This window comes from Balaenoptera borealis (assembly GCF_965194805.1).
Source record: "Balaenoptera borealis genome assembly, chromosome: 2".
NCBI classification, from domain to species: domain Eukaryota; kingdom Metazoa; phylum Chordata; class Mammalia; order Artiodactyla; family Balaenopteridae; genus Balaenoptera; species Balaenoptera borealis.
Window position 1 is genome coordinate 51,032,601 of NC_138867.1, and position 27,959 is coordinate 51,060,559.

Here is a 27,959-nt window from a genome sequence, read left to right on the forward strand (position 1 = left end):
TTTTCCCAGAAAGATTATTTATCAAACATATTACATTTTTCACACTCTCTGATTTGCTGTTTTATATTTGAAATCACAATGGAAACTTAAATCCAAAATATTGTTATAAACTAAGAAGTAGGTAAATATAGAGTGAAAATACAGCAGAGCTCTCTGGTTTTAATTTCATAGGTTCTTCAGTTTCTTTTTTAGAGTAGGGGGTAAAGGATGGGAATGTATGCCCTTGTTACTGAGAAGCTTGTGGGCTCTGAAGGAGTAATAACAGGAATCTGTGTGTGTGGCTTGTCAAGACCCCAGATACTGGAGGCCTAGTCTACCGCCATGTGTCTATCAATCCTCACCTGTACTGATTTCAAAGTATTCTAGCTCCAAAGCTTACAAGCAAGTAACGTTAGACATGTTGTTTGCTAAACTGTTTTTGTGAATTTTTATTGCATTTATGCCCTTACCAAACTGATATAGTGGCAATATATAATTATGTTGAGGAACTTCCATCTGTCTTACAGAATCTCAGCTTCATCTTTTGCCTTGGTGATAATTTCTTCTCTGAAAGTAGGGATATAAGGAATTGATACTTTGGGCTTAATTCTGTTTGAGGAATAACTGATTGGCAATGTGGGAGTGATAGAAATTTGAGAGAAAATTGTCATGTCATTTTGATGTTGCCTTTGTAGATTTTTCAATATGTGTGTGTTTTATCTTTTTCTCCTTTACTAGACTGTAAGCTTTTCCATGATCCTAAGTTTAGTAAATAATAACTGCATTTGGAATGTTATTCTCTCCTTGACCTGTGCCTTGGTTTTGTACACCCAGCTCTGTTACTTATACATTCTTGAGTACATTTTGGACTTAAATTCTCTTATTTATTATATAAGGTGTTGTACTATTATGATTTTTAATAATCTGTAACTATATATTATCTGAAATCCCTGTGACAAATTATAATCTATAAATTCTAAGTGATGAAAAAAGGTTGTTTCTTATGTTTATAAACACCTACCAGAAAAAATTTGAATTGAAAGTGTTTATTTCCTCCTGCTTTTCTGCAATATTATTAGTAAAGTAATTATTGAAAGACAACTTTTTCTGAGTCATATGGAATGGGATTGTGAAATTTATTTGAAAAATGAGGCAAGTTTTTAGGATATGTCCTAAGGAGAATATTTATTTTCTTTTACTATTTGTTTTAAATTATATTCTTACAAAATAATTAGACCTAGTGTAACTTAGCAGGTGACTTAAGCAAAACTGCTAGGGTTAGAATATTAACCCTGCTACTTCACAGCTGTGTGAGGTGAACCAGTTAATCTCTGTTCCTCGCTTTCCATCTGTAAAATGGGGATAAAAATGTTACGTACTTCCTCAGGTTGTGGTGAGGATTACATGACCTTATATGTATAAAGCACTTGTAACATTGCCTAACATGTAATCAGCTAATACAATTGTTGGCTATTTTAATCTAATTATATAGTTGTCTAATTATTTAATCTCCCTTTGGGGGAAAACAGACCACCAGGGAACTCTTCCTTTGACCATCTCTTGTAAATAAATGTTTATTTCAAATAATACATTAGTTAAATTTTTTATAACTTAAGTAGATGATTTGCACAGCGATAGAGTTTTACTCTTTTTCCAGAATCATGTTATCTCAGCTGGCTTTTTAAAAATAATTGTTTTAAATTCTTTCTTTTCAAAATAACATGCTCTTCTAAAAATTTTATTATGGAAAATTCCAAATGTATATAATGTACAACACTACCCTTACAATTTTACTAGAAAGAAGTCTATTTGCTTCTCCTTTTTCCTTGAACTGAGAGAAGGTAATGTCATTATTTGTCCCCCAGTTGTGCCTAATATTTTTTGATTGAATGATTCAGCACAAATCAGTTACCATCCAAATATACATTGAAATATTTGTAACATTTAACATGCGTTACACATTAAACCAGTTTCTCTCTAAGTATGCTAGCCAGGGGGTCATAAATAGGATATAAATACTTGAATTATATAACATGTGTTTAAGACTGTATTTTTATATAACATTGCTGTAGCTAAACCTCTGTATTTGATTTGAAATCCCAGAAACTGAATTTTATTGTTTATTAAATGGATGTTAAATACTAGAAATATACTAATTATCATGAATAAATTATTTGTGTTTTTTTTATATAAAAGAATATTTTAGGATAATGGTACTTTTATGCTTGTACTTGAAAGCTGAGAGAACTCTCAACATTTTTGGCATTTTTCTATTCTCAGAGTTCCAATAAAGTTATAATAGTTTTTAATATTGGCTCATTTTTTTTCCATTTTTTAATACCTCTCAGATACTGTTTCTTAATATAGTATGCAGTATAACATTTTTAATATATTTTTGACTAAGTGTCACTGTTATACTAATTTCTGACAGTATCTGGAAGCAACTTCTTTGTTCTTTGAAGCAGAAAATTACAATGTTATGAAAATTGGATAGAGAGATAAGTATGCCTGCCTTCAGAGCAAAAATAGGCTTTATTGTGTTCTGTGACTCGGAACAAGTTATCTAGATGAATACAGTTATATTCTAAAAATACTCAAATTTAACATTTTTTTTTAATTTGAAATTTATCCATACGTATACATACCAATTTGAGTTTACAAATCATCTTTTTTATCATGGTCTTATTAAGCAGTAGTGAGCCATGTTGGTTTTATTCACTGTGATAAGCCTTATTTAAGATGGCACGCATATTTTTAAGGTATAATTTATTCTGTAATAATTATAGCTAATACTAGCATTTACTATATGATACACATTTCTAAGCACGTAGCATAGAGTTCATTTAATCCTCACATAAACCTGTGACAGTGGTACTGTTCTTTTCCCCATTTTTACAGATGAGAAATTAAATCACAAAGAGATAAATACCTTGTCCAAGGTCACACAGCTAGTAAGTATTGGAGCCATGTTATAAACATAGGCATTCTGACTTAAGCATCCATGGTCTTAACCACTTTGTATGCAATGTAAGCCTAAATAAAAAAAATTGTTTGAGTGTAAGGCACAAACTAAAAGCCTACATTTTTCACAGGGATTATATTATAAAAACATAGTCTGTTTCTAAACTATTTCAGGTATATTCAGAAAGGGGGTGGAATGAAAGTAAAGTTAAGAAGTTCTATTTGTAATAGCAAAATGCTGATAAAAATAATTAGTAATAGGTGATTGGATGATAGGCGGTACTGCAACTTATTCAGCCACACAGAGGAGTACTGTGCAGCCTTAGAAAGGAATGAAGATGACCTCTGTATACAGTTTTAGAGTTAAGCAAGGAACAGTGTCTAGAGTTTTCTTGTATTTAAAGAGTGCAGCATAGATAACAATGGAAAAATAAACCAAATTAAGAAAAGTAGTTATGTAGGGGAAAGAGGGACAGAGAATGCAAGCTAGATCTTTCAGGATGTATGTTTTGTACTTTAGGGTTTGAAGCCATAGAGATGTTTCACATGATTTAAAATAATAAAGTAAAAGCAGTTCTAAACATAAAAGAAAGGAAACATTTGAATCTATTATTATGTTGGTGGCATAAGTCATCTGAGAATATTTCAAGTAACATAGTATTTTACATGTACCTCCCTGGTGAGATATAACATTAGAACAAAAAGAAACATAAGGAAATTATAAATTGCTTTCAGTATTGTTATTGTTATCAGTAATATTGGTATTATTATTTTGAAACCCATATGTACATATGTGGACATTTTTGTACATAGCAGTTAGAAGCAAATAAGTTAAGGTTATTAGAATCTGGGATTTTTCAATATAAGGGAAGAAGGATGGAACTATTAAAGAAGTTATATAAAATGCTATAGTCTTAAATTGAATTTGGTGAATTATTGGTATATACTTCTCAGGAAGAGAAAAATAAATTTCCTAAATCTGTGTAAGCAAAGACCTAGAAGCAGTGTCAATCCAGTGGCAATGAGCACCTCAGAACCTAGATTATGGTCTGTAAATACTGTGTCCTGCTGGTTGACTCCAGAGCTCGGGCAAGAGAGACACAACATAAACTGGGGACCTCTCCTTGTGCTGGAAGGAAGAGAAGGTGGGATTTTGTCAAAAGGATGCAAGAGTCAACTTGAAGGAGCTCCCACTGCCTAATAATGGGACAGTTTGAGCATCAAAACAAAACTAAACTAAGTGGATTAAAACATATCAAACATGTTAAAATCCCTGAGAACATAATGATTCCCCCCAAGAAGAGTAAGTTATGATATAAATTCTCTCAATATCTGTAAATTACCTTTTAATAAACTACCTGTTATTGCTTTAGTTGTCTTTAGTGTTATTTCCTTCTTAGACATGTTTGGCCATCTGGCTATACGTGCATTTCACTTAAAATATACAAAATTGTTTACTACCACTGAAATCATTAGATGCATTTTTCAAAATCTTGTTTAGAAGTGAAAGCAGTGCTGCTGATCAAAATGTTTGGTAGGATTCTGATCATTATGAAAGAACCTTCTTCATTATGGAAATAGTCATAATTTGAACTCTGACTTTTAGGTCCCAACTGCAATACCTTCCCTAGAAAGTGGACTGTATAGAGTGTTATGTGTGTGGAAATAAGACCATTCCATACAGATTTTCCCACAGGTTTCTCAAGTTCACCATGTCTAAAGTGAAGCCTCACTATTATTAATGGCATCACGATTGTACACATTGACCAAACGTGAAAACTAGGAGTAATCCCAGACTTCTTCACCTTTGGTCAGCTGTTCAATTGGTTTTTTATATCTGATCAGCTCTGCTTTCTGATTTTCTCTTGATTCTGATCCACAGTCCTTGCCTCCAAGTCTGATAGTGGCATTTTCCTGCATAATTTTTCAGAATGGATCTCATCGTTTCTATGGTTCCTAACCTTTTTGAATACAAAGACTCCATTTTAGTTCTGAAATAAGTGAACCCTTTACACACTGTACCTTTATATATAAAGAAAATGCATAATGACAGCTGGATTGTATTGAATGGTACGTTTCAGTGAATTTACATTTTAAAAGTCAGAATCTTAAGTATGTGATTACTTTTCCTTTTCTGCACAAACTTCTGTAATCTTTGGAGTTAATAATTTTTTCAGTGTTAATTTTTAAGTGCACTGAGTTCTCTGCCACTTGTCTCTGTTCAATATGTTCAGACACATTGACCTATAAGGATTTTATTACTTTAATTTTCTTGAAGAAGTCTCTTTCAGAGCCATGCTGACTCCCCCACCTTGCTCCCCCTCCCCAAGCTTGTAGCTTCTTTTTCTTTTTCCTAGTGTTCTGAAATTTTACAGTGATGTACCTTGATTTAGGGATTTTTAAATTAATAGTACCAGGCACTCCTGGGCCCTTTTAGTCTGGAAAGTCTTTCTTTTAGACCCTTTAAAGAAAATACACTGTCTTCTCCTGGGGTGGGGGAAGGTCAGTTGCCCAAATATGCAGATTAGGGAATATCTGGCAATCTGTTTCTTAAGTAGACTTCCAACCTGTCTTATTTTTAGCTTTACCTTTACCCTGCTTTCCAAAGATGTATGGCTCTGCTAATTCTTGTGGTTTTTGGTGGGGAGAGGTAGGGAGAAGATACATCTGATGTGCAGCGAGTTGCTCTCAGCTTTCTCTATTGCAACCTTAGATTTCAGGTTTCTCTCATCTGATAAGTCAGTTACCTCTTGAATTTCTTCTTTGGACCTTCCAATATTCATCTCTCATTCCTTTTGTCCTTTTAAAATTATTCCCCCTCCCTTTAAAATCTTTTTATATAAGTTTAGTGGGGTTTTAGGAGGGAATGAAGTTATAGTGTGTCTAACAATCAGCAGATGGCCTTACTTTCCATTCGTAGATAAAATGTCTGGTGACATCTGCCTCTGGGTAGCTTATCTACACCTTCCCCCTCTTTATTCCAAATCTAATTTTTTGACAAAGTAAACCTTATTGAGGTCAGATTTAATCATGTTCTGAATCTCATCATCTCCTGTTGCTTTTAATCAGGAACTGTGATATCTTTTATCCTGTATTTCTTATTAGATAGCATAGTGTTCGGCCCACAGTAAAAGTTTTTGTATTTTTAGACTTTTCTTTGCACATTCCTTTTACTTCTTGCACAAAATTAGAGGATGTTGTCATTCATTGTACTGTTTGCTTACCTTGAGAATGTTTTGAAATGCACGAGGTGTATTTGATTGTTGCTGTGTTGGGAGCATGCCATTGGCACATAATGAACAGAGATCAGAGATGCTAAAAACCCCTTGATAAGTGGAATAGTCCTGCACAGTAAACACTTGTCCCACTCAGAATGCCAACAGTCAGTCTTGAGAAACATTGCTGGATGTTTTAAGGGAAACCTGGCTCTGCCTTGAGACTGGTACTTGCCCACAACCCTCTCAAATGGTGTCTGCTTTCATTCTTACCCTGCAAGCAGTGGGGCTAGAAGTATGGACATTTCTTGTTGGTCCTCACTGCTGCTTTCTGACCACTGCCTTCCTCACTCCGCCCCCCGCCCCAAACCCTGGAACAAACAAACAAACAAATCCCACCCCAGTTTGAATTTCATGCTACCTGTCTTTGTTACAGAGGGAGCCCATCTCACTCAGATAAAAGTAATTTATGTTTCAAATTTTCATCTGTAACAATCAATGTGCATGGTTAATAATCTGTATGATTGTATTATAAATAAAATAAGATTATTTCTCATTTAGTAAATATGTAGTATATATGCAACATGCCCTTTTCCATCCAATTTATGGATAAATTTAAATGTAGACTTATTTTTGGATAGTGAGTGTAGTTGTTACTGATTTCCCTTTTCACTATTAAAATACTTTTGAAGTGCCTTTTATTGCCTCAATAAGACAATAAACATTAAACATTATAAAACATTAAACAGACATTAACATTTTATAAGGGTTGTTTATTTAAAATGCAAAGATAAGAAGTACATTAACAACATATCTGTTATCAAAATGGGATTAATTATAATTCTATGTAAGATGTATAACTGTGTCTAAATATTACATACTTAAAATCGAATTGTAATTTTTAATGAATTATCTTATAAAAATGTGTCTAGAATATTGAATACTTCATGTACTTGTATATATGTGATATTCAATACATTGTTTTCTTTACCTGTGTTTTGCATAAAGCAGTGACTTGCATTATTAAGCATTACCAATGTGTCATTTTGGTTTTTAGGTTGTGGAAAATGCCCTTAAAGTGAACCCAGTATTAAGCCCGCAAATGTTTCAACCAATTCTACCCTGTGTTTTCAGAGGTATTATAGAAGGGGAGGTAAGATTTTTCTTAAGCTTCTAAAGTTAGTATTGGATTCTAGGGTTCTATTTTAATTATTTTCCTTATTCATTGGAAAATTATTTCTTCTTCACATATATAATCCATATAAATATGTACATAATACATATATATTACTTTGTATGACGTATATATTTAGTTAGAACTCAGGCAATATTGGTGTTCATTCTAAAGAAGCAGTGCAAAGAAGAATATTGTTATTTCATATCCCTGTTGATTGTTACTTTGTCAATGATTGTTTATAATTGTTTATACTTGTACCATAACACAGTTTTACATATGCTGTATTTTAATTGTACAGAGGTATCCTGTAGTGATGTCAACGTATCTCGGCGTTATGGGTCGAGTCCTGCTACAAAACACTAGTTTCTTTTCCTCACTACTTAATGAGATGGCACATAAATTTAATCAGGAGGTAAGAATCAATTTACTTAAATTGAAGGAGGTCTTTATCCAAATAAAGATTGGAAATAATTTCGTGAAATAATGAGTCTATAAAAGTCTTGTAGTATTTAAACTTTATTTATTGATTTCCCTGAATTAAATTTTATTATGTTCAAGAATACGAAATGAAATAGTACATAGTTGAGTCATTCATGGAATTACTTTCAACAAACAGATGATTTTGAAATAAATATTTTTGTTATTTTAAATCTTTAATAAGTTGTATTGATACTATAATTTGGGAGAAGGAGAAAGAAACCTGTGAATGGCAGTTGAAACTTAAATTTTGTTCTCTCTCAAAATAGGCAATTTTATTCTGCTTAGCCATAGGATAGAATTTTGATTTGTTATGGTTGCAGTTTTTGTTAACTCATACATAAAATGAAACAGGAATACTTTACATATAATCATGTACTATCTTTGTTTCATTTCCTTAATGAACTTGTTCTTAATGCCATGCAATGAGTTTCTGTCATCATTATTGTGGGAAATGACTTTTTCTGCAGAAGCTTATTAAAAATATACTGTAACTGAAACCAACCACCTGAGTAAGTATGGAATAGGTTATTAAGTGAGTTGGTTACTTGAGACTACATACATTATATTAAAATATGGTTTTTATGTCTTAAGTCATTAACCTGTTAAGACTTATAAAATGTAGAAGGTGGAATGTACTTGACTGATCTCTAGAATGGAGGGGCAGTTTGTGATATCTTTTGGTTTGTGGCTGAAATAAGTATTACCATTTCCACTTTTAACGAAAATCCAGAGTAAGGAAGTGCAAACTATAGAATGTATATAGTTTTTCCAGAATTAGACTAACCTAATTAGAGAATCTAGACTTTATTTTGATGAATAGGCAGGACAGATTTTTCATTAGCTTCATTAAATTTAACTGTGATGGAATAATGTTAAAAGTTTAAAGAGTTTATTCACTTGAGTTCAGCAAAATCTGTTGAGTGGTTTTAATAGTAACAATATATTTAACAATATAAATTTTATGTATTATTTTAATTCCTCACAACAACCCAATGGATAATAATATTTTTATTTCCATCTCACATCTGAGAAATCTGAGGCTTGGAGAGATTTAGTGACTTGGTCAACTTTGCAAAGCTAGTAAGTGATGGAATGATTTGCAGACCCCAGCAACCTCACTTCAGAGCTGATATCTCAGCTACCACATTCTGCTGCCTCCTATACATCTTGCAATAGGCACTTCTCCGCTAGACACTGGAGACACCTGGTTTGACAAGCCGATAGTATTCTTTTAAGGGAGAGAGTACTTAAACAGGCAATTTTGTAATAGTATTATAAATACTATGTTAGAGTTTTGTCCATCGTGCTGTGGGAAGAGAAAGAAAAGCTGTCTACTCTGTTAAATTTTTTTGTCCAATTTTTTTTCTTGTGATAAAATACACATAGCATAAAATTTACTATCTTACCTATTTTTAAGTGTGCAGGTCAGTGGTACTAAACATATTCACAGTGTACAATCATCACCACCATGCTTCTCCATAACTCTTTCAGACTTGTAAAACTTGAACCTCTATATCCATTAAAGAATAACTCCCCATTACCCTCTCCCTGTAGCCGCTGGAAACACCATTTTACTTTCTATGTCTGTGATTTTACTCTTAAGTACCTCATATAAGTGGAATCATACTGTATTTGTCTTTTTGTGACTAACATATCACTTAGCATAATATCCTGAAAGTTCATCATGTTGTAGGATATGTCAGAATTTCCTTCCTTTTTAAGGCTGAATAATATTCCATGGTATATATTTATCACACTCTACTTATCCATTCATCAGTCAGTGTACACTTGAGTTGCTTCCACATTTTAGCTACAGTGAATAAAGCTGCTATGAACATGGGTACTCAGATATCTATTTGTGACCCGCTTTCAATTCTTTTGGGTATATATCCAGAAGGGAATTGCTGGATCATGTTGTAATTCTATTTTTAAGTTTTTGAGGAACCACCATACTATTTTCCACATAGCTCCACCACTTTAAATTCCCATCCACAGTGCACAGGGTTCCAGTTTCTCCATATCCTTTCCTTGTTTTTGTTTTTGATAGTGTCCACTTTAATGGGTGTGAGGTCATATTGTAATTTTGATTTGCATTTCCCTAATGATTAGTGGTGTTGAGCGTGTTTTCATGTGTTCGTTACCCATTTGTGTATCTTATTTGGAGAAATGTCTAAGTCTTTTGCCCATTTTTGAATCCGTTTTTCTGTTGTTGAGTTTTAGGGTTAATTATGTATTCTGTATGTTAATCTCTTATCAGATATATGATTTATAAATATTTTCACCAGTTTTGTGGGTTGCCATTTTACTATGTTGATAGTATCTTTTGATGCACAAAATTTTTTAATTTTCAAGAAGTTCAATATGTCTTAGTTTTTTCCTTTTATTGCTTATGCCTTTGGTGCCATATCCAAGAAAACACTGCCAAATTCAGTGTAGTGAAGCTTTTGTACTATTTTTTTGTTTAAGAGTTTTATAGTTTTAGGTCTTACCTTTAATTCTTTGACCCCCCCTTTTTTTTTTCCAATTGAAGTATAGTTGGTTTACAATATTATATTAGTTTCAGGTGTACAGCATATTGATTCATTATTTTTTACAGATTATACTCCATTAAATGTTATTATTAAGATAATGGCTATAATGCCCTGTGCTGTACAGTATGTCCTTGTTATTTATCTCTTTGACCCATTTTAAGTTGAATTTTGTATATGGTATGAGATGAGGGTCCAGCTTCATTCTTTTGCATGTGGTTATTCAATTTTTACAGTGCCATTTGTTGAAAAGAGTGTCCTTTCCCCATTGAATGATCTTGGCACTCTTGTCAAAAGTCATTTGACCATATATGCAAGGGTTTATTTCTGGGCTCCGTATTCTGTTCCATTGGTCTATATGTCTATCTTTGTATGATTATCACATAATTTTGATTACTAAAGCTTTGTAAGGCATGTTGAAATCCAAAAGTGTGAATGCTCTGGCTTTTTTTCATATTTTTGGAGATGGTTTTGTCTATTCAGGGTCCCTTGAGATTCTGTATGAATTTTAGGATGGGTTTTTCTATTTCTGCAAAAAGTGTCATTGGGATTTCGACAGAGATTGCATTGAAACTGTAGATTGCTTTGAGTAGTATTGACATCTTAATATTAAGTCTTGCAATCCATGAACAGGGGATGTATTTCCATTTATTTATGTCTTAATAAAGAGTGTTTTATATTTTTCATTATACAAGTCTTTCACCTCCTTGGTTAAATTAATTCCTAAGCATTTTATTCTTTTTGATGGTAGTAAAATGGAATTGTTTTTGTAATTTCTTTTTTAGATTGTTCATTGCTCATGTATAGAAGTGCAACTGATTTTTGTTGACTTTGTATTCTGCTGCTTTGCTGAATTCATATATTCTAACAGTTTTTTTTGAGGAATCTTTGGGACTTTCTACATATAAGAACATATGATCTGCAAACAGATAATTTTGTTTCTTCCTTCCCAGTTTTGATGCATTTTATTTCTTTTGCTTGCCAAATTGTCCTGGCTAGAACTTCCAGTACTGTGTTAAATAGAAGTGGTGAAATTTGGCATCCTTGTTTTGTTCCTGATATTAAAGGATGAGATCTTCTCAGTCTTTTGTCATTCAGTCTGATGTTCATCATGGGTTTTCATATATGGCGTTTATTATGTTGAGATATTTTTCTCCCTATTCCTAATTTATTCACTGTTTTTATCATGAAAGGGTATTGAATTTTGTTAGATGCTTTTTCTATATCTATCGAGATGATCATGGGTTTTTTATCCTTTATTCTGTTAATGTGGTGTGTTATCTTGATTGATTTTCATATGTTGAATCATCCTTCCATTCCTGGAATAAATCTCATTTGGTTATGGTGTATAATCTTTTTAATATGTTGCTGAATTCTGTTTACTAGTACTTTGTTGAAGATTTTGGTATTAGTGTTTGTAAGAGACACTGATCTGTAGCTTTTCTTTTTTGTATTATCTTTGTTGGGCTTTATTACCAGGAAATGCTGACCTCATAGAATGAGTTAGGATGTGTTCCCTCCTCTTTGATTTTTAAAATTGAAATTTTAAAAATATTGTAATAAGTCCCTGCTAACTACAAAATAGTATAATAACCTTGATAAATGCTGTAAATAATTAATAGTATAAATTTTACTATGAAGCAGTTTATCATTTTTTTTTTTTTGATGTGGACCATTTTTAAAGTCTTTATTGAATTTGTTAAAATACTGCTTCTGTTTTATGTTTTGGTTTTTTGGCCACGAGGCATGTGGGATCTTAGCTTCCTGACCAGGGATGAACCCACACCCCCTGCATTGGAAGGCGAAGTCTTAACCACTGGACCACCAGGGAAGTCCCTATCATTTCTGTTTTGTAAATAAATCTTTTGAATGTTCAGGAGTACAATGAAGAAATTATGTTAATAATAAATTGCAGTGTAGAACATCTTCTGATATGTTGAAGAATTTAGAACAATCTGGAACCTCTTGAAACTGTAGGACTCGGTGCAAAGTAAAAGTAATCTTTATTTCTGGAATGAAAAATATTTTTATTATTTCAGCAAAATATAGTGATTTGTTATTGCTTAATGATATAAACTTTAGATGCAAAGGTGTTTAAGAATTGTATCATTAGAAATTGAAGGTTCTAAATACATTTCATCAGAATGTCAGTCATGTTCTATTAATGTTTCTGGCAAAGTAAAGAATTTTTGCAGCAGTCAGTGAGGAAAAAAATTAAGGGAACATCATGAATTTATGTTAGATAATAAAGTGATCAAAATAATAAAGTTTTTCCACTGTCAAAGTGAACAAAAACATTTGGAAAAGTACCATCAGCATTTAAAAAATTCTATCAACTATGCAGTTTTAATACAGTATCTTAAGACATGAAATATTTAATAGAAATTTCAAAAAATTAATATTTATGGGACTATCATTATATTCTAAATTTGTTTTTCACCTGCTAGCTAACATGTATTTACTGAAATGAGAAAACGGCTTTTTGAAATATTTATATAAATTACTTAAAATGAGAAATTCATGACTTTGAAGATATTTAATGATGTTTATTGAACTCATATAACTAGATGAAAGAATATTTGAAATAATAAACTTGATGTTTAAGAAAAATATTTCAGTAAGAAATATTTAACTGAAAACCTCATTGCCAGTGTCTCTATAGGGAGAAGGTGTATATAGTTTCAGTCAAAACTAAAAAAAACTTTTCCACATATTTGGTTCTAAGTCACTAAATTTAATCATATGCAATGAGGGATGTAAATCAAACAAATCAGAAAGCTTTTCTTAATAAATTTCATGTTTACTATCGTATTGAATAAACATCAGAGAAACATAAATAATATACCTGAAAATCAGGAATTGAATGATGAAATTGGAAGAATATTAACCCTGCAGTTTTACTTTTTCTTTTCATTTCTCCCTCATATGTACTAATGCTATTAAGCAAATGTTGATAGTTTTCTTGCAATATATGAAAACTGAGATGTTCAAAACTACTCTTTGATGTAGTCAAATCCTAAAGATGTGTCAGCATTTCCACAAATAGTTTTGGGCACATCACCAGATCATTTCTTCAAAGTAGTACTTGACACAAAAAAATTAACTCGGAATGAATCATTGATCAAAAAAGCTAAAACTATAAAAGCTTCCAGAAGAAAACATAGGAAAAAGATATCAATTTATTTTATACACATGCACATGAAACAGTAATTCCTAAATCATTTGCTGATATTTAAAAATTGTAAATATGATTCTTTATTTGATGCTGCTGACACTAGCTGAATAATGCTCTAGTTTGAGTCAAGATTTTACATAAAAAGATGACATCAAATATTTTCAACAATTTCCTCCCTAAGTATTAGTACTAGGCAACCTGTAGTCTCAAAAAGTAGTAATTTGTCTTAATGTTCCTAGTCATGAATCACCTCTCATCTTCTATTAAACTAACTGCAGTTCTATTCAGAGCTTTTCTAGCCCTTCTAGATGCTGTTTGGGATATTTAGAGATATTAAGACTTCATCCAAAAGTCATATTTGTTTATCCAAAAGTCATATTAATTGGTTTAATTTTATTTCATTTTCAATGAGCTGAGCTTTACAACCATCATTAGCCAAGTTTAGGATACAGTAAATGAAAGAACCTAAAGATTCAATATATTTTTCATTTGTCATCAGAAAGGGGGGCGGTCACATAATTGCACAATTTTTCTTATAATTAATACTTTGTTTTGGTTGAATGATAGTTCACATTTCTTAATTTTCATATCTTTCACTTTCATAATTTTTTCTTTTATATGGTCAATTACAAAAAAGTGATTGAACGTATCTATCACAAATCTCTCAGCTTTAATATCCAAAATATTTGCAGTAGAATGAGCAGAATTCTAACAGATTTGATATTTCAGTACTTCCATTCATTATGATACTGGGAGCCCTACCAGTGCAACAAGGCAAAAAAAAGACAAATAAAAGCATACAGATTGGAAAGGAATAAGTAAAACTGACTCACTTTGCAAACAACATGATTGTATATTACAATCTCCAGTAAAACTACTACTAAGTTTACTAAGGTCATGGGTTACTTGGTCAATATATAAAAAACAATTTTATTTCTCTTCACTACCAGTGAACAACTGGAAACTGAAATTCTCAAAACACGATTTATAATAACATTCAAACCTAGAAATATTTAAGATACACTTAACAAAAGGTGTGTAAGACAGGTACAGTAAAAACTACTAAACATTGCTGAGAACATTAAAAAAATCTCAATAAATGTATATGTATGCTCATGGATTAGATGATTCATTATTGCTAAGATAAAAATTTTCCCTAAAAATTATTATTATTTTTTTTGGTAGAAATTGGCAGGCTAATTCTAATATTTATATAGAAATATAATGGACCTAGAATAGCCAAACCTACTTTAAACAAGAACAGAGTTGAAGAATATATAATACTATCCTATTTCAAGACCTATTATAAACCTATACTAACCAAGAAAGGGGGATAGCATGAAAATAAACATTTAGGTCAATGAAACAGAATTGAGTTGGAAAAATAGGTGCATACATTAATGGTCGGTTTATTTTTGACAGATGTACCAAGGAAATTTAATGCAAAAAAGACAAGTCTTTTATTTATTTATTTCATTTTATTTATTTATTTTTTTGGCTGCGTCGGGTCTTAGTTGCGGCACGCTGGGTCTTCCTTGAGGCCGCTTGCGGGATCTTTCATTGTGGTGCGGGCTTCTCTCTAGTTGTGGCGTGTGGGTTTTCTTTCTCTAGTTGTGGCACGTGGGCTCTGTAGTTGAGGCACGCGGGCTCTCGTTGAGGTGCACGGGCTCTCGTTGAGGCGCGCAAGCTCAGTAGTTGTGGCGCGCGGGCTTAGTTGCCTCATGGCATGTGGGATCTTAGTTCCCTGACCAGGGATCGAACCTGAGTCCCCTGAATTGAAAGGCAGATTCTTTACCACTGGACCACCGGGGAAGTCCAGAAAAAGACAAGTCTTTTAGATGAATCAAGCTAGATTAACCTATAACATGCAAACATATATGTGTATACATATGTATTTATTTATGTATATGTGTGTGTAACTATATACGTGTTTTATATTTGTATAACATAAACCTCATTGGAGGGCACAGTAACTTCCTCTTGGTTTTAGGTGACACACTCATTCACACATTCCTTGAAATTCTTCCCTTCTTTAGGTTCCAGGACACTGTAAGTTAATTTCCCATTGATTTCCTTCTTGGTCTCATGGGTTTCACTTCCTAGTAAACGATAAGCATTTTCTAAGACTTAATCACTGACTCTGCTTATCTCAAGCCACAGTCACTTCTTTAAGGGAGGCCAACTCTGACCTTTTCCTTACCATCCAGTCCCAGTATCTTTACACCAAGGTCTTCTGTCTTCTTTGAGCACTCAGTGTCCTCTGACATTTCTTCTTTTGTGTGTCCATTATGCTTAATATATATTTCTCTCTCATTTATTGAAAAGTTTTCTCATCTTTTATTGTAGAACAGCTCTCCCACCTCCATCCTTTTTTCCTGTGGCCTTAGTTTATTTAAGGGCCTGGGCCAGTTATCCCAAAGAACTTTGAGCCCTGTCCTGGTATCATTTAACTTATTCCTTCATCCCCTGTATTTTTGTAAGCCATGTTAAATCCATCTTCTTTTCACCTCCATTGCTGCTGCCACAGCCCAAGTGCTTTTCTCGTGACTGGAATATTACCATAACCTCTAATATTGGGCTTCCTCCAGTACCTCTTCTACAGGTCAGCTGAGTGGTCTTGCAGATTGAATTACAGAATTGCTTACTTGCTTGTCTTCTCCATTTGACTGTGAACTCCAAGGTCACAAAGCTAGGAGATGGTAGAGTTGGGGAAATGTACCATATTTCTCTTTTCATGGCTTCATCTGTATATAGGGGTACGTACCTCAGTTGGTGATGGAAGTTCTGGAGGCTTGGAAGTCCAAGATCAGGGTGCCAGCGTGGTTGAATTCTGCCATTTCCTGCATTGTAGCCTGCTGACCTTTCACTGAGTCCTCATGTGGTGGAAAGGCAGAAATTATTAAAATGGTTTGATAACGATTTGTGCTACATAGCTTGATAGACAGTGTTAAAATACCAATTTGTATAAAAAATAAAGATTATATTAAAAATTTTTAATTTATAGTTACTTTTTGATTTTTAAATATTTTAATTTTCATTTTACCTCAAGTGATTGTTAGTAGCAGCATGATTTGAATCTGGAAATGAGTCACCTAGCATAGTATGTATTTGCATGAATGGAGAAGATCTGAAAATATAGCTTTACTTGTTATTAGACCTTAAAGGAAATTTGCCTCTGTGCTGTCCTGTGCTTAACACCATCTTTCTACCCAAAATAATATGCTTTGCTAATCCAGGGCAGACTAACTAATGGATAGTTCTTTAGGTGCTGTTCATTTAAGAGTCATCATGTGATCGATCAGCTATACTCCAATATAAAATCAAAATTAAATTTAAAAATAAATAAATAAAAGTCATGTGGAAAATTTTCTGAAATGTCCTGTTTCCCTGTTATCGCAAATGTCTTAGGTTTACTTTTAAAAAAATACACGAGAGTAGACCACCACCTCCATTGGGTTAAACATCAAAATATACAGAAATAATGACCTGTGGCTGGTGCTGGTACTACGTCAACCCTTTGACAATATGAAGGATTAAAGAGAGATGTTATAGGTTCAGACTTATTTCTCTCACTGTATTTAGAGCACTGGCTTTTCATGGAACACTTCTTTTTTCACTTTTCGATATGAAGAAGAAATGTTTTTCACAAAGAATTTGACCAAAAATTGTCAAGCCATCATGTTTGAGTCTAGAGACTACGGGAATGAAAGAGAATGAAATATTATTGTAGTTCAAATGGCTACTTTTGACTGTGAGCACAGTTTTAAAGAACATCAGAATTAAATAGGACTAGGAAAATGAGTTCCAGTAAATCCAGATAGCTTTGAAGCAAGCAAGGATTTTGCAGAAAGGTTTGCCTCTTCTAAACACTTGAAAACAGTTGTCAGATAGTAGAGAAAACCAAGTTAATTAAGAGTGATTTAATATCTTTAGGAAAGAAGTTGGGTTCATTGCAGAAGTCACCATTAGAACAGTTCCACCTCTAAGCATTTGCTAGTCAGAGTCTTTCAGAGTCATTTTTTATATTGAATGAAGAAAACTTTTTAGACTGATAACGTAATTTAGAATTTAGAGCCTTAGGGTATTGAAGAATGGTACTTTTGCTGTAGGGAAATTTGCTAGAAAATGACAGCATTTGTAGGCCCTTTTTCTCTTTAGGCTTCCTCTTTCTTCTGAGGGACAGCATCTCTCTTGGTGTAAACTAGTGCTGTGGAATTCAGGATGGGAAAACAGGCTTTTGGGATGAGGGTGTTTCGCCATTCAGCGTCCTGATTCTCATTTAAGTCATCTGATTTTAATTTGTTTCTCACCTTGCCTGCCCCCTGTTCTTGATGCCTTGAGTTGGAGCTTCTTGGATTTTATTTTTGCAGATGCTGTATCTTTGGACTCCTTTAGGAGTGGGGAAAGCAATCTAGAAGGTTCTAATTGTTCTTTGTACAGATTCCCAGCTAGTTTTCCTGTTTTGAGCTCTGTGCCTCACCTCTGTCTTCTTTGTGGCCTGATGATTGCAAGGTTCTGAGAACCAAGTCTGTTTGCATTAGATTATTATTTCTCTGGCAGGCAGTTTGGTTCCAGGCTTTTCTGTTTGGCCAAGTTACTTACCACTCTTTCATTCATCTGCCATCTTCCAAAAACTCGTAGCCATCTTTACCCATGTAGTTTCTCCTCTTTTATAGACCCTGGGGGGTTATTTGTTTGCTTTTTATATTTCTTTACTCTCATTTTAGTGGGATTTCAGAGGGAGCCAGCAAATGTGTATGTTCAAAGCTAAAATTGTTTTTACAATGTCAGTATGCTTCTAGGGTAAATAACTTTTTTATAAAGATGCAATAAAGTGTGTGCAGCTGCGTAATTGGAGTAATATTATCTGTTTATCTTTCTACAAAATGAAGACTGAACTCAACAATTCCTTAGGTATTTCCTTATTTTCTAGAAACATTGTCGTCTTACTCTTTCTGGCAATATCCCTTAATTTAGACTTTATAAATTTGGGGGGAGGAGTGAAACATTTTGGTAACTTCAGTTCTACAAGGTAAGAAGATGACTTTCCTCAAGACCTGCTACTTTGATTATAAGACTTTTTCCTTAATCAGTCCTAAGTGTTTGACTTGAAACAGCACACATCTCTCTAATACTAGAGAGATTGAAGGTACTTTTTTGTTTCCACACAATGAATGATGTTTCATGAAATTTTATGTAAAAATGACATTTTATTGCTTGAATAGCAACTGGTATGAAGGTTAGACTAAGAAGATAACATTTGGAGAGAGAAATAAAAAAAGATCGCCATTTGCATAAACATATTCTGTTCCTACAGGGAATATACTTATATAAAATTACTTAATTCTTATAGACAACATTTATAACTCATATTCTTTGAAGTTGTAAAAATGATGGAACCAGTCAGAAATAAAATTCTGTCTTTCTATAGTAGCTATTTATTTAATCATGGTATCTTCAGCATGATCCGCCAGGGTAGATTTTGGCATACATTATCAAGGTAGAGAAATCTCATCATCTTTTTATCATGCTGTTTAAGAAATACCTTGATTTTAGAAATTAGTTCTCTGAAATACTACAGAATTCTTTTTTTGCTTTATGATTCGCTATAAATGGTCATCAACATGTGTTACAGTTGTTTCTATTTTTTGTTATGTGCTGTTGTTAAATATTTTTATAATAGAGGAAATAAATGTAAGTTATAAGTAAATAAAATTAGACCATAGAGATACCTGTCTTTGCTGATTGCATCTTCATTTCAACCACATATATTACTATAGCTTTAGTTGTATATATTACATTTTAATAACTGGATATTTGCTTTCGTATGGTTATGCTTTGTTTTTTAAATCTTGCTTACTAGATATTAATTGCAGTAAATCTATAAAGTATCTGAGCCATTTGTTTCCAAATTAAGTACAAATTGAAGACACATGGTATAAATCAGCAGTTACTGGACTGTATTGCTTCATTGTGCCCTTAATATGTTAGTAATATTTTCACAATGCCTCTAGGCTAAAAGAAATATAAATAGCTAACTGTTCCTTTTATTAAGTAGTTCGATCCAAACAAATTAATTTGTATTCACGTCCTAATAACTTAGTATCTATTGAAAATTATACACAAAAATCTAAAGAATAATATCTTTATTTCATTCTTAAATAACCACAATTACTGATTAATGGAATGTGTATGCCTATTGGGCAACACCCAAGTTCTTAAACCTTAGAGTCATATTGGATACCTCCACTTTCATCTTCTGTTCTACCTTGATTTTTTGGTAGTACTTTGGAAAGATACGAAGTCATCAAAAGGAGTGTAATGTTAAAACTGGGAACTATCTTGAACTAGTAGTTTTTGCAGTATCTGACGGATGTCATTAGGTTTCTCTGAATAATTTTAAATATTTTGTGAGTTTACTGTGGCATCTTGGGACACAGCACACAGTTTGGGGAACTCAAGTGTAAATAATTGTCTTATACTAATAAGTGTTTCCTTGACTGTTTATTATTTTTCAAAATGTGTTGGAAAAAAAATGTGTTGAAGCATTTTTTGGAAAAAATGTAGAAGCACAAAAGTAAGAAAGTATGGGAATTCAAGGTTGATCTTACATTACTAAAATCCATGAAGTACAGATTCTGATATTAAATGCATTCTTTAAAAGGTGCGAGGAGTGTACAGGTGTTTGTAAGCAAACCCTGGGACCCACTTTCAGTCTACAGGATGAGTACACTTGGCCCTGTTTTACTTTATAGATTCTAACTGTATCAGGTAGGGTTTTTCAGAAAAATAGAACCAGTTCTGTGTATATGGAGAGAGAGAGAGAGATTGAGAGAATATACACATGTAGAGGCGCACACACGCGAGAAGGGGGGTGGATTTTAAGGAATTGGCTCATATGATTGCAGGGACTAGCAATTTCTAATTTTGTAGAGCAGGCTGCAAATGAAAACTCAGGCAGGATTTCTATGTTACAGTCTTGAGGCAGGGTTTCTTCTTTCTAGGAAACCTTAGTTTTTGCTCTTAAGGCTTTCAACTGATTGAATGAAGCCTAACCCACATTATCTAGGGTAATCTCCTTTACTTAAAATCAACTCATTGTAATCTTATCTGCAAAATACTTTCATGGCAACATCTAGACTAGTATTTGACCAAACAACTGGACCCTTAGCCTAGATGAGTTGAACAAGTCTATTTGGCTCTCAGAGTTAATTGGCTCTCAAGATTAATTAGAGTCGTTTTCTGGTTTTGCTCAAATTATTTTTTTCCAGCTCAAGGCTTGCCCCAAAATCTTATATTCCAATTCTCTGGTTTGCTGGAATTGAACTTTAGCCATTCCTTATGAGGTTTTAGCCTTTAACAGTACTTATCCACAAGTAAATAGCATTTCACATATTTGAGATGCCTCCTGGTCTTTTTTCAGATGGACCAGCTTTTGGGAAATATGATTGAAATGTGGGTTGATCGCATGGACAATATTACCCAGCCTGAAAGAAGAAAACTTTCAGCTTTGGCTTTGCTTTCTCTTCTGCCATCTGATAATAGGTGAGGAAATGTTTTCTTAAAATTTGTTTTTTTAAAGCATCAAAATGTTAGCACTGTTTTGGCCATTGGTATTGCTGTGTGTTGCTGGGCCGTGCTGTTTTATGCATATGTATGCTAATTTTGTTAGTAGGTAATGATGTGGCAAGTGTTGGTCTAGATCTAAAAAGATGTGAGTGGAGTGGTGGGCACTGCCGTTTAACTTGGTTATGTTCATTTTACCAATTTCATTTTTGTCTGAATTCCCATTTTTTAAAATAACCAGATTTTGTTAGACTTATTTTAGGTCCTCTTTTTATATGAATATATTAAATATATAATATTTCAATGTCAGTAGCACTTCATAAAATATATTATCCTCCTGGTAATTCAAAAGTTTGTTACATAATTTTGTTGTTATTTATTTTGGATTATCTCTAAAGAAGCTTACAAGTTATTGTTTTCTCCTTACTTAGATGAAGTCATTATAATATACTTTACAGTAAAACTTTGTTAAAATTCTCATTTCCAAAAGCAAATACAAAATGCTTTGATTTTGGACATTTTTCAAAGAGTATCTTGGTTCTTTTTTTTTTTTTTTTGCCTTTATCCCTGTCTTTGTTTGGCATTATATGCTTTTTTTGGGCTACTTTTAATTTTAAAGGCATAAAAGCAGGCCTTTTAAGACTTGATACTGTGTGAGAAGAATGATATATTAGATCTTTTTGTCTTAGGGAATTTTTAGAGCACATTTATCCTAGTGATAAATTAGTGAAATAAGTGCAGTTAGCTTTAGAAATTCTTCTAAAAAATTTATTATTTATTTCTGGTATGGTAATTTGGATTAAGAACACAGGTAATGGTTTAGTCCTAACACCATAACAATAGATAATAATTTTTGAGCACTTACTGTTACCCAAAAACCGGATTTGCCTCTTGGTGGGTGTCGAGCCAAAAGGTAGAACCAAGTCAAAGACTGGGAGAAGGAAGGATTTATTACTTGCAACAAGTAGGAAGAGCACTGGGGATCTTTCCCAATGGAGTGTTTCCATGAACAGCAAAATTTGGGAAGTTTTAAGCTAAGGGTACATGCATATTCGTGAAGGTGCTTGGGTGTTTGACAGAGTCCAAGCTTTGGTTGATTGAAGTCATGGGGGTCAGTGAAGGTCAGCATCATCATCCCTTACGTTCCAGTTGATCTGGAGGTTGAGTGCCTAGGAGGTTTAAATTCTGCAGAACTGCTCAAGAAAGTGCTTCATGCTAGTCTTTACTATTGAAACAGAACTGTGAGTTTTTACAACTAATTTGTTATCTTTGCTCTTGCTACTTCTCTTGCTTGATAACAGTTTGTTCTTTTGTTCCCTTAAGATCATTATTACCAAGTCCTGCTCAAGGTTAAGCATTGTGGCCAGGCTTAGATCACAGAATGACTTAGGCCAAAAATGGCTTCTCTTACCTGATTCTCTTTCTCTGGGGACCCCCTACCTTATATGCTTACATTACCATATGCATTATATTTTGCTAAGTACTTTACATTTATATCTTATTTAATTTTTAAACGGTCCGCAGTTAGAGGCATGGTTGTCTTCTTTTTATAGAGCAAAGAAATAACTTAATGTTAAATGACTTGCCTAGGATCTGGCAAGTGGCACGTCACAGGGCAGAGTTTGACCTTGGGCAGCTTGATGCCAGAGCTTGCTCTTTGAACTACCAGGTGTGCTGCTTCCCAGGTGGATGTACAGAAGACCAACATTATTTCCTCACTGTGAAGCTGAGTGGCGTCTTATTTATTTTTTGAAACCAAATTGAAGTTACCAACATTTTAACTTACTGCTCTTTCCCTTTCTCTTAGTGGAAATACACTGACTAGAGATTTATTCAGGCCTTTAAAATGGAAATGTTAAAGAACCTGTTCTTTGGCAGTAGTCAACACTGTAAACATTTTCTCAGTAAATTAATGGATGGAAAAAAAGTATTAAGGTTAATAGAGCATGTTAGAGTTTTCTGTAACATAAAGTACTGAGATTATTGAGGGAAAACTTGAAATGACACAGGTTAAAAAGTGAGAAAGATACCTAATTGTATCTAAAGCATATTTGTTTTACACTTTTTATGATAATACTGTTGCCTTCAATATTTAATTTTATGTGTGTGATTCAAAAACATTTTTGATACTTAAGTTGTGGAAATAGTTGGGTTCTGTAAAGAAAATAAAAAAGGCTTCTATAAGTCTAAAAGAATACTTAGACTGGGGCTCATGTCAGTCTGCATAAATTGAGGGACAGAATTTTATTAAGGCTTGAAATTTTCTTAAGCATTAAATTTTCAAATTTAAAAATATCATGATATCACTTATATGTGGAATCTAAAAAAATAATACAAATGAACTTATTTACAAAACAGAAATAGACTCACAGACACAGAAAGCAAACTTATGGTGGGGGTAAATTAGGAGTTGGGGATTAACATACACACTACTGTATATAAAATAAGCAACAGGGATTTACAGTATGGCACAGGGAATTATGTTCAATATCATGTAATAATCTATAATGGAAAAGAATCTGAAAAAATATGTATATAATCACTTTGCTATACACTAAAAACTAACACAACATTATAAATTATACTTCAATAGAAAAATAAATTAAAAAATTTTAAAAAAGAAAGTAAAAATTGTGAAGGGAAAATCAGATCTTATTTATGTTTTTAAAATGAAGTATTGAAAAATCTATTGGGCGGTAGTGAATTCATGTCATTTTAAGTACCAAGAAAGTCTTGAATAATGTAATAGAATTTTAAAGAATAATGATTTAACTTTATAGTCCTTAATGGATTAATGACTAAAGAAGCATTGATAGATACAGAAAATGTGACCATCTGAAAAACAACCAAAAAAACTTAAAAGTTTGCCACATTATCAGTGACCCATGACATAACTTAGGAAAATTTATAGTCACATGCTCTAGTGGAAGGTAACGTTGACGTTTAGGTCAGCAGTTTTATCATTTCCCATTATAACCTTTTTCTACTTATAGGTACATAGTTGATGGAGTTTGGGGAAATTTTTTCCCCCATCCACATCCCCAGTGATATTTCCTGGTTAACCTCCTACATAATAGTAATTTCCTCTTCCTGTGTTTCTTTTAGACTTTGCAGTGTAACATTTCCTTTGCCTGAAATAAGCAGGTCTAGAGAATAATGTGTTGATAATGATATCTTGAATCAGGCTACCTTGGGAAATGTTATTTTCTTCTTCTTTATTATAATGGATTTTCGCATGCAGAAATAACGCTTTTCTAAAACAGTTTCTCAACCACAGTACTATCGACAGTTTGGGGCCAGATGATTTTTTCATATTGGGGCTGCTGGTCATAGCAGCATATTTAGCAGCATCTGTGGCCTCTACCCACTAGATGCCAGTAGAACCTCCCACCTCCAGTTTAGAATCACTGATGTAAAGAATGACCATTTGGGAAACTATTGTATTAAGCTATCTTTTACCATGATCCACTATTTCTGATTCAGAAATCTGTTAAAGACTGTAGGCTTTAGGACCACACTCAAATTCCAGTGCCACTAGTCACTAATGACCATGGCCAAATAACTTCCCTGTGCCTAAGTTTCCTTGTTTTTGAAATGAGGATACTAATAGTATCTTCCTATTGAGAGTATTATAAAGATTAAATGAGTTTACATATTGAGGTCAAACTGTCTGGATAGATGAGGTTAGCTGTTTTTATTTTATCCCTTTCTTCCTCTCTCTCTCATCCATCCGTCCTTTTACTGCACTGTAAAGTTCTAAAAGCTTAAGTCTCGTGTACACGCATTAATTTAAATTCAGGACATTTTTAGTATATTGAGTATTTGTTTATCTGTTCATTAATTCATTAAAAATATGTTAACCACATATGTCAAAGGCATGTCACCTTCAGCTTGATGATCTTTTGTAGTATTCTGCATTGTCACTTAAACTTAAGGATACGTGATTTTGTCCATGTCTTCTCCAGATGTTCTTAGTATATCTTCTTGGTCACCTTCTGAACATAGTGCAGTCCTTTTTTTTTTTTTTTTTTTTTTTTTGTAGTTGTGCAGTACAACTGTCTTGTGTCCTTTTTGTTTTGTAGCTGGAATAATTTCAAGTTTGAATTTTTTCCCTTTCTTAGGGTCCATATTATTTATACATAAAGGGAGTAATATTTTCTTCTGCTAATTTTTATGTGAAAATAACATTATTTACATATAACTCTTTTAATGTTTTCCTCCAAAGGCATAGATTAAACAAAAACTTTCATAGATGAGAATGAGAATAATCAAACTTTCCTTTGACTCTGTTTTCTGAAATACCAATTCATCATCTAACTTAAAAGACATTTTTATAATGCAGTTCTAAGAATTTCAGATGTGAGTAAGTGTTCTCTGAGATTAAGCATTTTAAGAATTTTGAATTTTTTGATTTTTTTTTTTTAGATGTAAGGAAGTCACTAATGGGGAATATTTTACTTAAGCTAGTTGAATAATTCAAAAGAGGTTGACAAAGCAGCAGGGTTTTTAGGTATGATGGCTTGCTTTCCAGGTGAAATTACCTTATAATAAAGTCCTCTTGGTATCAGATATACTACACAGGTTTGGGTTGGACACTTAGTACCTCTCCATAGTTCTCTTCTATCTCAAAAATAGTATATATTATGATCAGCATTTGGAAATTTATTATTCTGTATAAATTTTCTAAGATAATTTTCTAAGTCATTTTACAGCTTTTAAAACAGGCTAGTAGAATCAAGGTAACAGGTTCCAAAGAGTAGTATTTTGTTATAGTTTAAATATAGTTAAATAAAAGGCAGTTTAAAATTTTTAAATTGTGGATGTGTTGTTTTACTAGGATTATGTTTGGTTTAAACTGACCATTCCTAAGTGAGTATTTAATGTGACAGAATTTTATTTTCATCCTTTAAAATTAGGATGCATCTTTTACTCCTAGGTCATGTATTCTTATTTAGCATTTTACATTATTTTCTTTTATCTGTAAATTCTTAACCTAATATTTTAGTAGCTTTACTACAGTAAAAATTAGTTCTTAATTTTTTACGTCTTTCACAAGAAAAACGTCTTAGAAACATCTTTTGTGTGTATGTGTGTGGTAACAGCTTGATAAGGATATAATTCATAGACCGTACAATTCACCCATTTAAAGTGTACAATTCAGTACTCTTTAGCATATCCATAGCGTTGTGCATCCATCATCACAATCGGTTTTAGAACATTTCGTCACCTCCAGAAGGAACCATGTACTCTTCAGCAGTCCTTATTCACTCATCCCCGTCCCCAGCCTCTCTCTTGCTTTCCCCCCCACATTCTTTTTTCCTACTGAAAGTGTCTATTCTGAATATGTTGGTGCTTAAGGAAAGCAGCTTTGCCCATAATTCATTGTGCCCTGGATTTATGACACCAACTTGTATTTGGCTGATTAGGAACGAGGCCAAACTGCATTTTTCTTGGGTCTCTTCAGTTGATAAGTGGCACTTAACTGATTTCTTTCATAGAATCTTTAACAGGAATTCATAAGTTGCATCAGTTATGCCGCAAGGGATGGGCACCTCTGAAAACATTTGTCAGATTCCTGTCCTGTTTTAACCAGAGTTTTTGGAAAACCCTGGGGAAAGATGGAAATTCACCATCAATCTGAGACTGCATTTAAGTTTTTACAATATTAACTGGAAAAAACAAGATTCCAACATGGCATCCTATAGACCTCCACAGATAATATCATTGACCAGATGAGCATTGTGAGTCATTGCCATAGGCAGATGTTCCTTGATGGGACCTCGAAGGCCAAAAAAAGGACGTTGCTGAATCTGTTACTGAAAAGAACAGGCACCAGGCCTTGATAACACTCTATAATTCCATGGCATTTTGGTGCCTTGAAAGCCTGACAAGTGTAAATTTGTCATGATACTTGTGGTCTTGAAGCAATGTTTGAACTCGTTCCAGTGGCATGAAAATTGCTTTCTGTTATCCCTGCAAGTACTGCTGCCATGCTACCTACTGGTTGCAAACTCTGGAGTACTGATATGCTTAAGGAGAAGGCAAGATAAATCCTCATACAGACCAAACATAAGTGCTAGTGTTGTTGTCTTCTCCATTAATGGGGGAAGGATTCCATGGTGCAAGTTTCGAAATCCATCCCTTCTCAACTGAAGTACTGCATCCTGGGTTTTGATTTCATACAGCTCTTGCCAAAAGAGGACCTTCCAATGGGAAATGCAATTGCTACATTGTTTTTTTTTTAAATTTATTTATTTATTTTTGGCTGCATTGGGTCTTCATTGCTGTGCACAGGTCCTCTCTAGTTGCGGCTAGTGGGGGCCACTCTTCGTTGCGGTGCGCGGGCTTCTCATTGCGGTGGCCTCCCTTGTTGCAGAGCACAGGCTCTAGGCGTGCGGGCTTCAGCAGTTGTAGCACGCAGGCTCAGTAGTTGTGGCACGCGGGCTCTAGAGCACAGGCTCAGCAGCTGTGGTGCAGGGGCTTAGTTGCTCTGCGGCATGTGGGATCCTCCCGGACCAGGGCACAAACCCGTGTCCTCTGCATTGACAGGTGGATTCTTAACCACTGCACCACCAGGGAAGCCCAACGATTGCTACATTGTTGAAAGCTGCACAGAATCCACACAAGTAATGCTTCATTTCACTAACATTCGCAATATGAGGTGATATATCTTGTTTTTAAAACATTAGGATTGGTGGCCTCTTTTCATGAGCTGCTGAGTTCATCATGTTGCTTAAGATCTTTCTTCATGAAGGATTTGTTTTTTTTAACCTGTAACACCATCTGGGCCTGGTATTTTGGGGGATGGTAGCTTTTTGATAACTTTCTCAATTTCTTCCATTGTTACTGGTCTGTTAGGTTCTCTCATCTAGAGTCAG

The 27,959-nt window shown here is 33.5% G+C and overlaps 1 protein-coding gene and 1 pseudogene across 10 annotated transcripts in view; one reads left to right on the plus strand and one right to left on the minus strand.

Annotated features, from left to right (window-relative positions):
• IPO11 (importin 11) overlaps positions 1 to 27,959 on the plus strand; it is a 485,545-nt gene that overhangs the window by 111,646 nt on the left and 345,940 nt on the right. For 8 of the 9 annotated variants that reach the window (XM_082383176.1, XM_082383170.1, XM_082383171.1 and 5 more), the window contains 3 exons: positions 7,213 to 7,308; positions 7,631 to 7,744; positions 20,939 to 21,060. In XM_082383176.1, coding sequence (XP_082239302.1) covers positions 7,213 to 7,308; positions 7,631 to 7,744; positions 20,939 to 21,060 — 332 coding nt within the window. The remainder of the gene's footprint in view (positions 1 to 7,212; positions 7,309 to 7,630; positions 7,745 to 20,938; positions 21,061 to 27,959) is intronic. The other variant, XR_014242109.1, reaches the window with a different exon arrangement.
• Positions 21,067 to 27,326, minus strand: LOC309623062 (mitochondrial nicotinamide adenine dinucleotide transporter SLC25A51 pseudogene; annotated as a pseudogene). Its single transcript has one exon. The product of its transcript is annotated as a mitochondrial nicotinamide adenine dinucleotide transporter SLC25A51 pseudogene (transcript).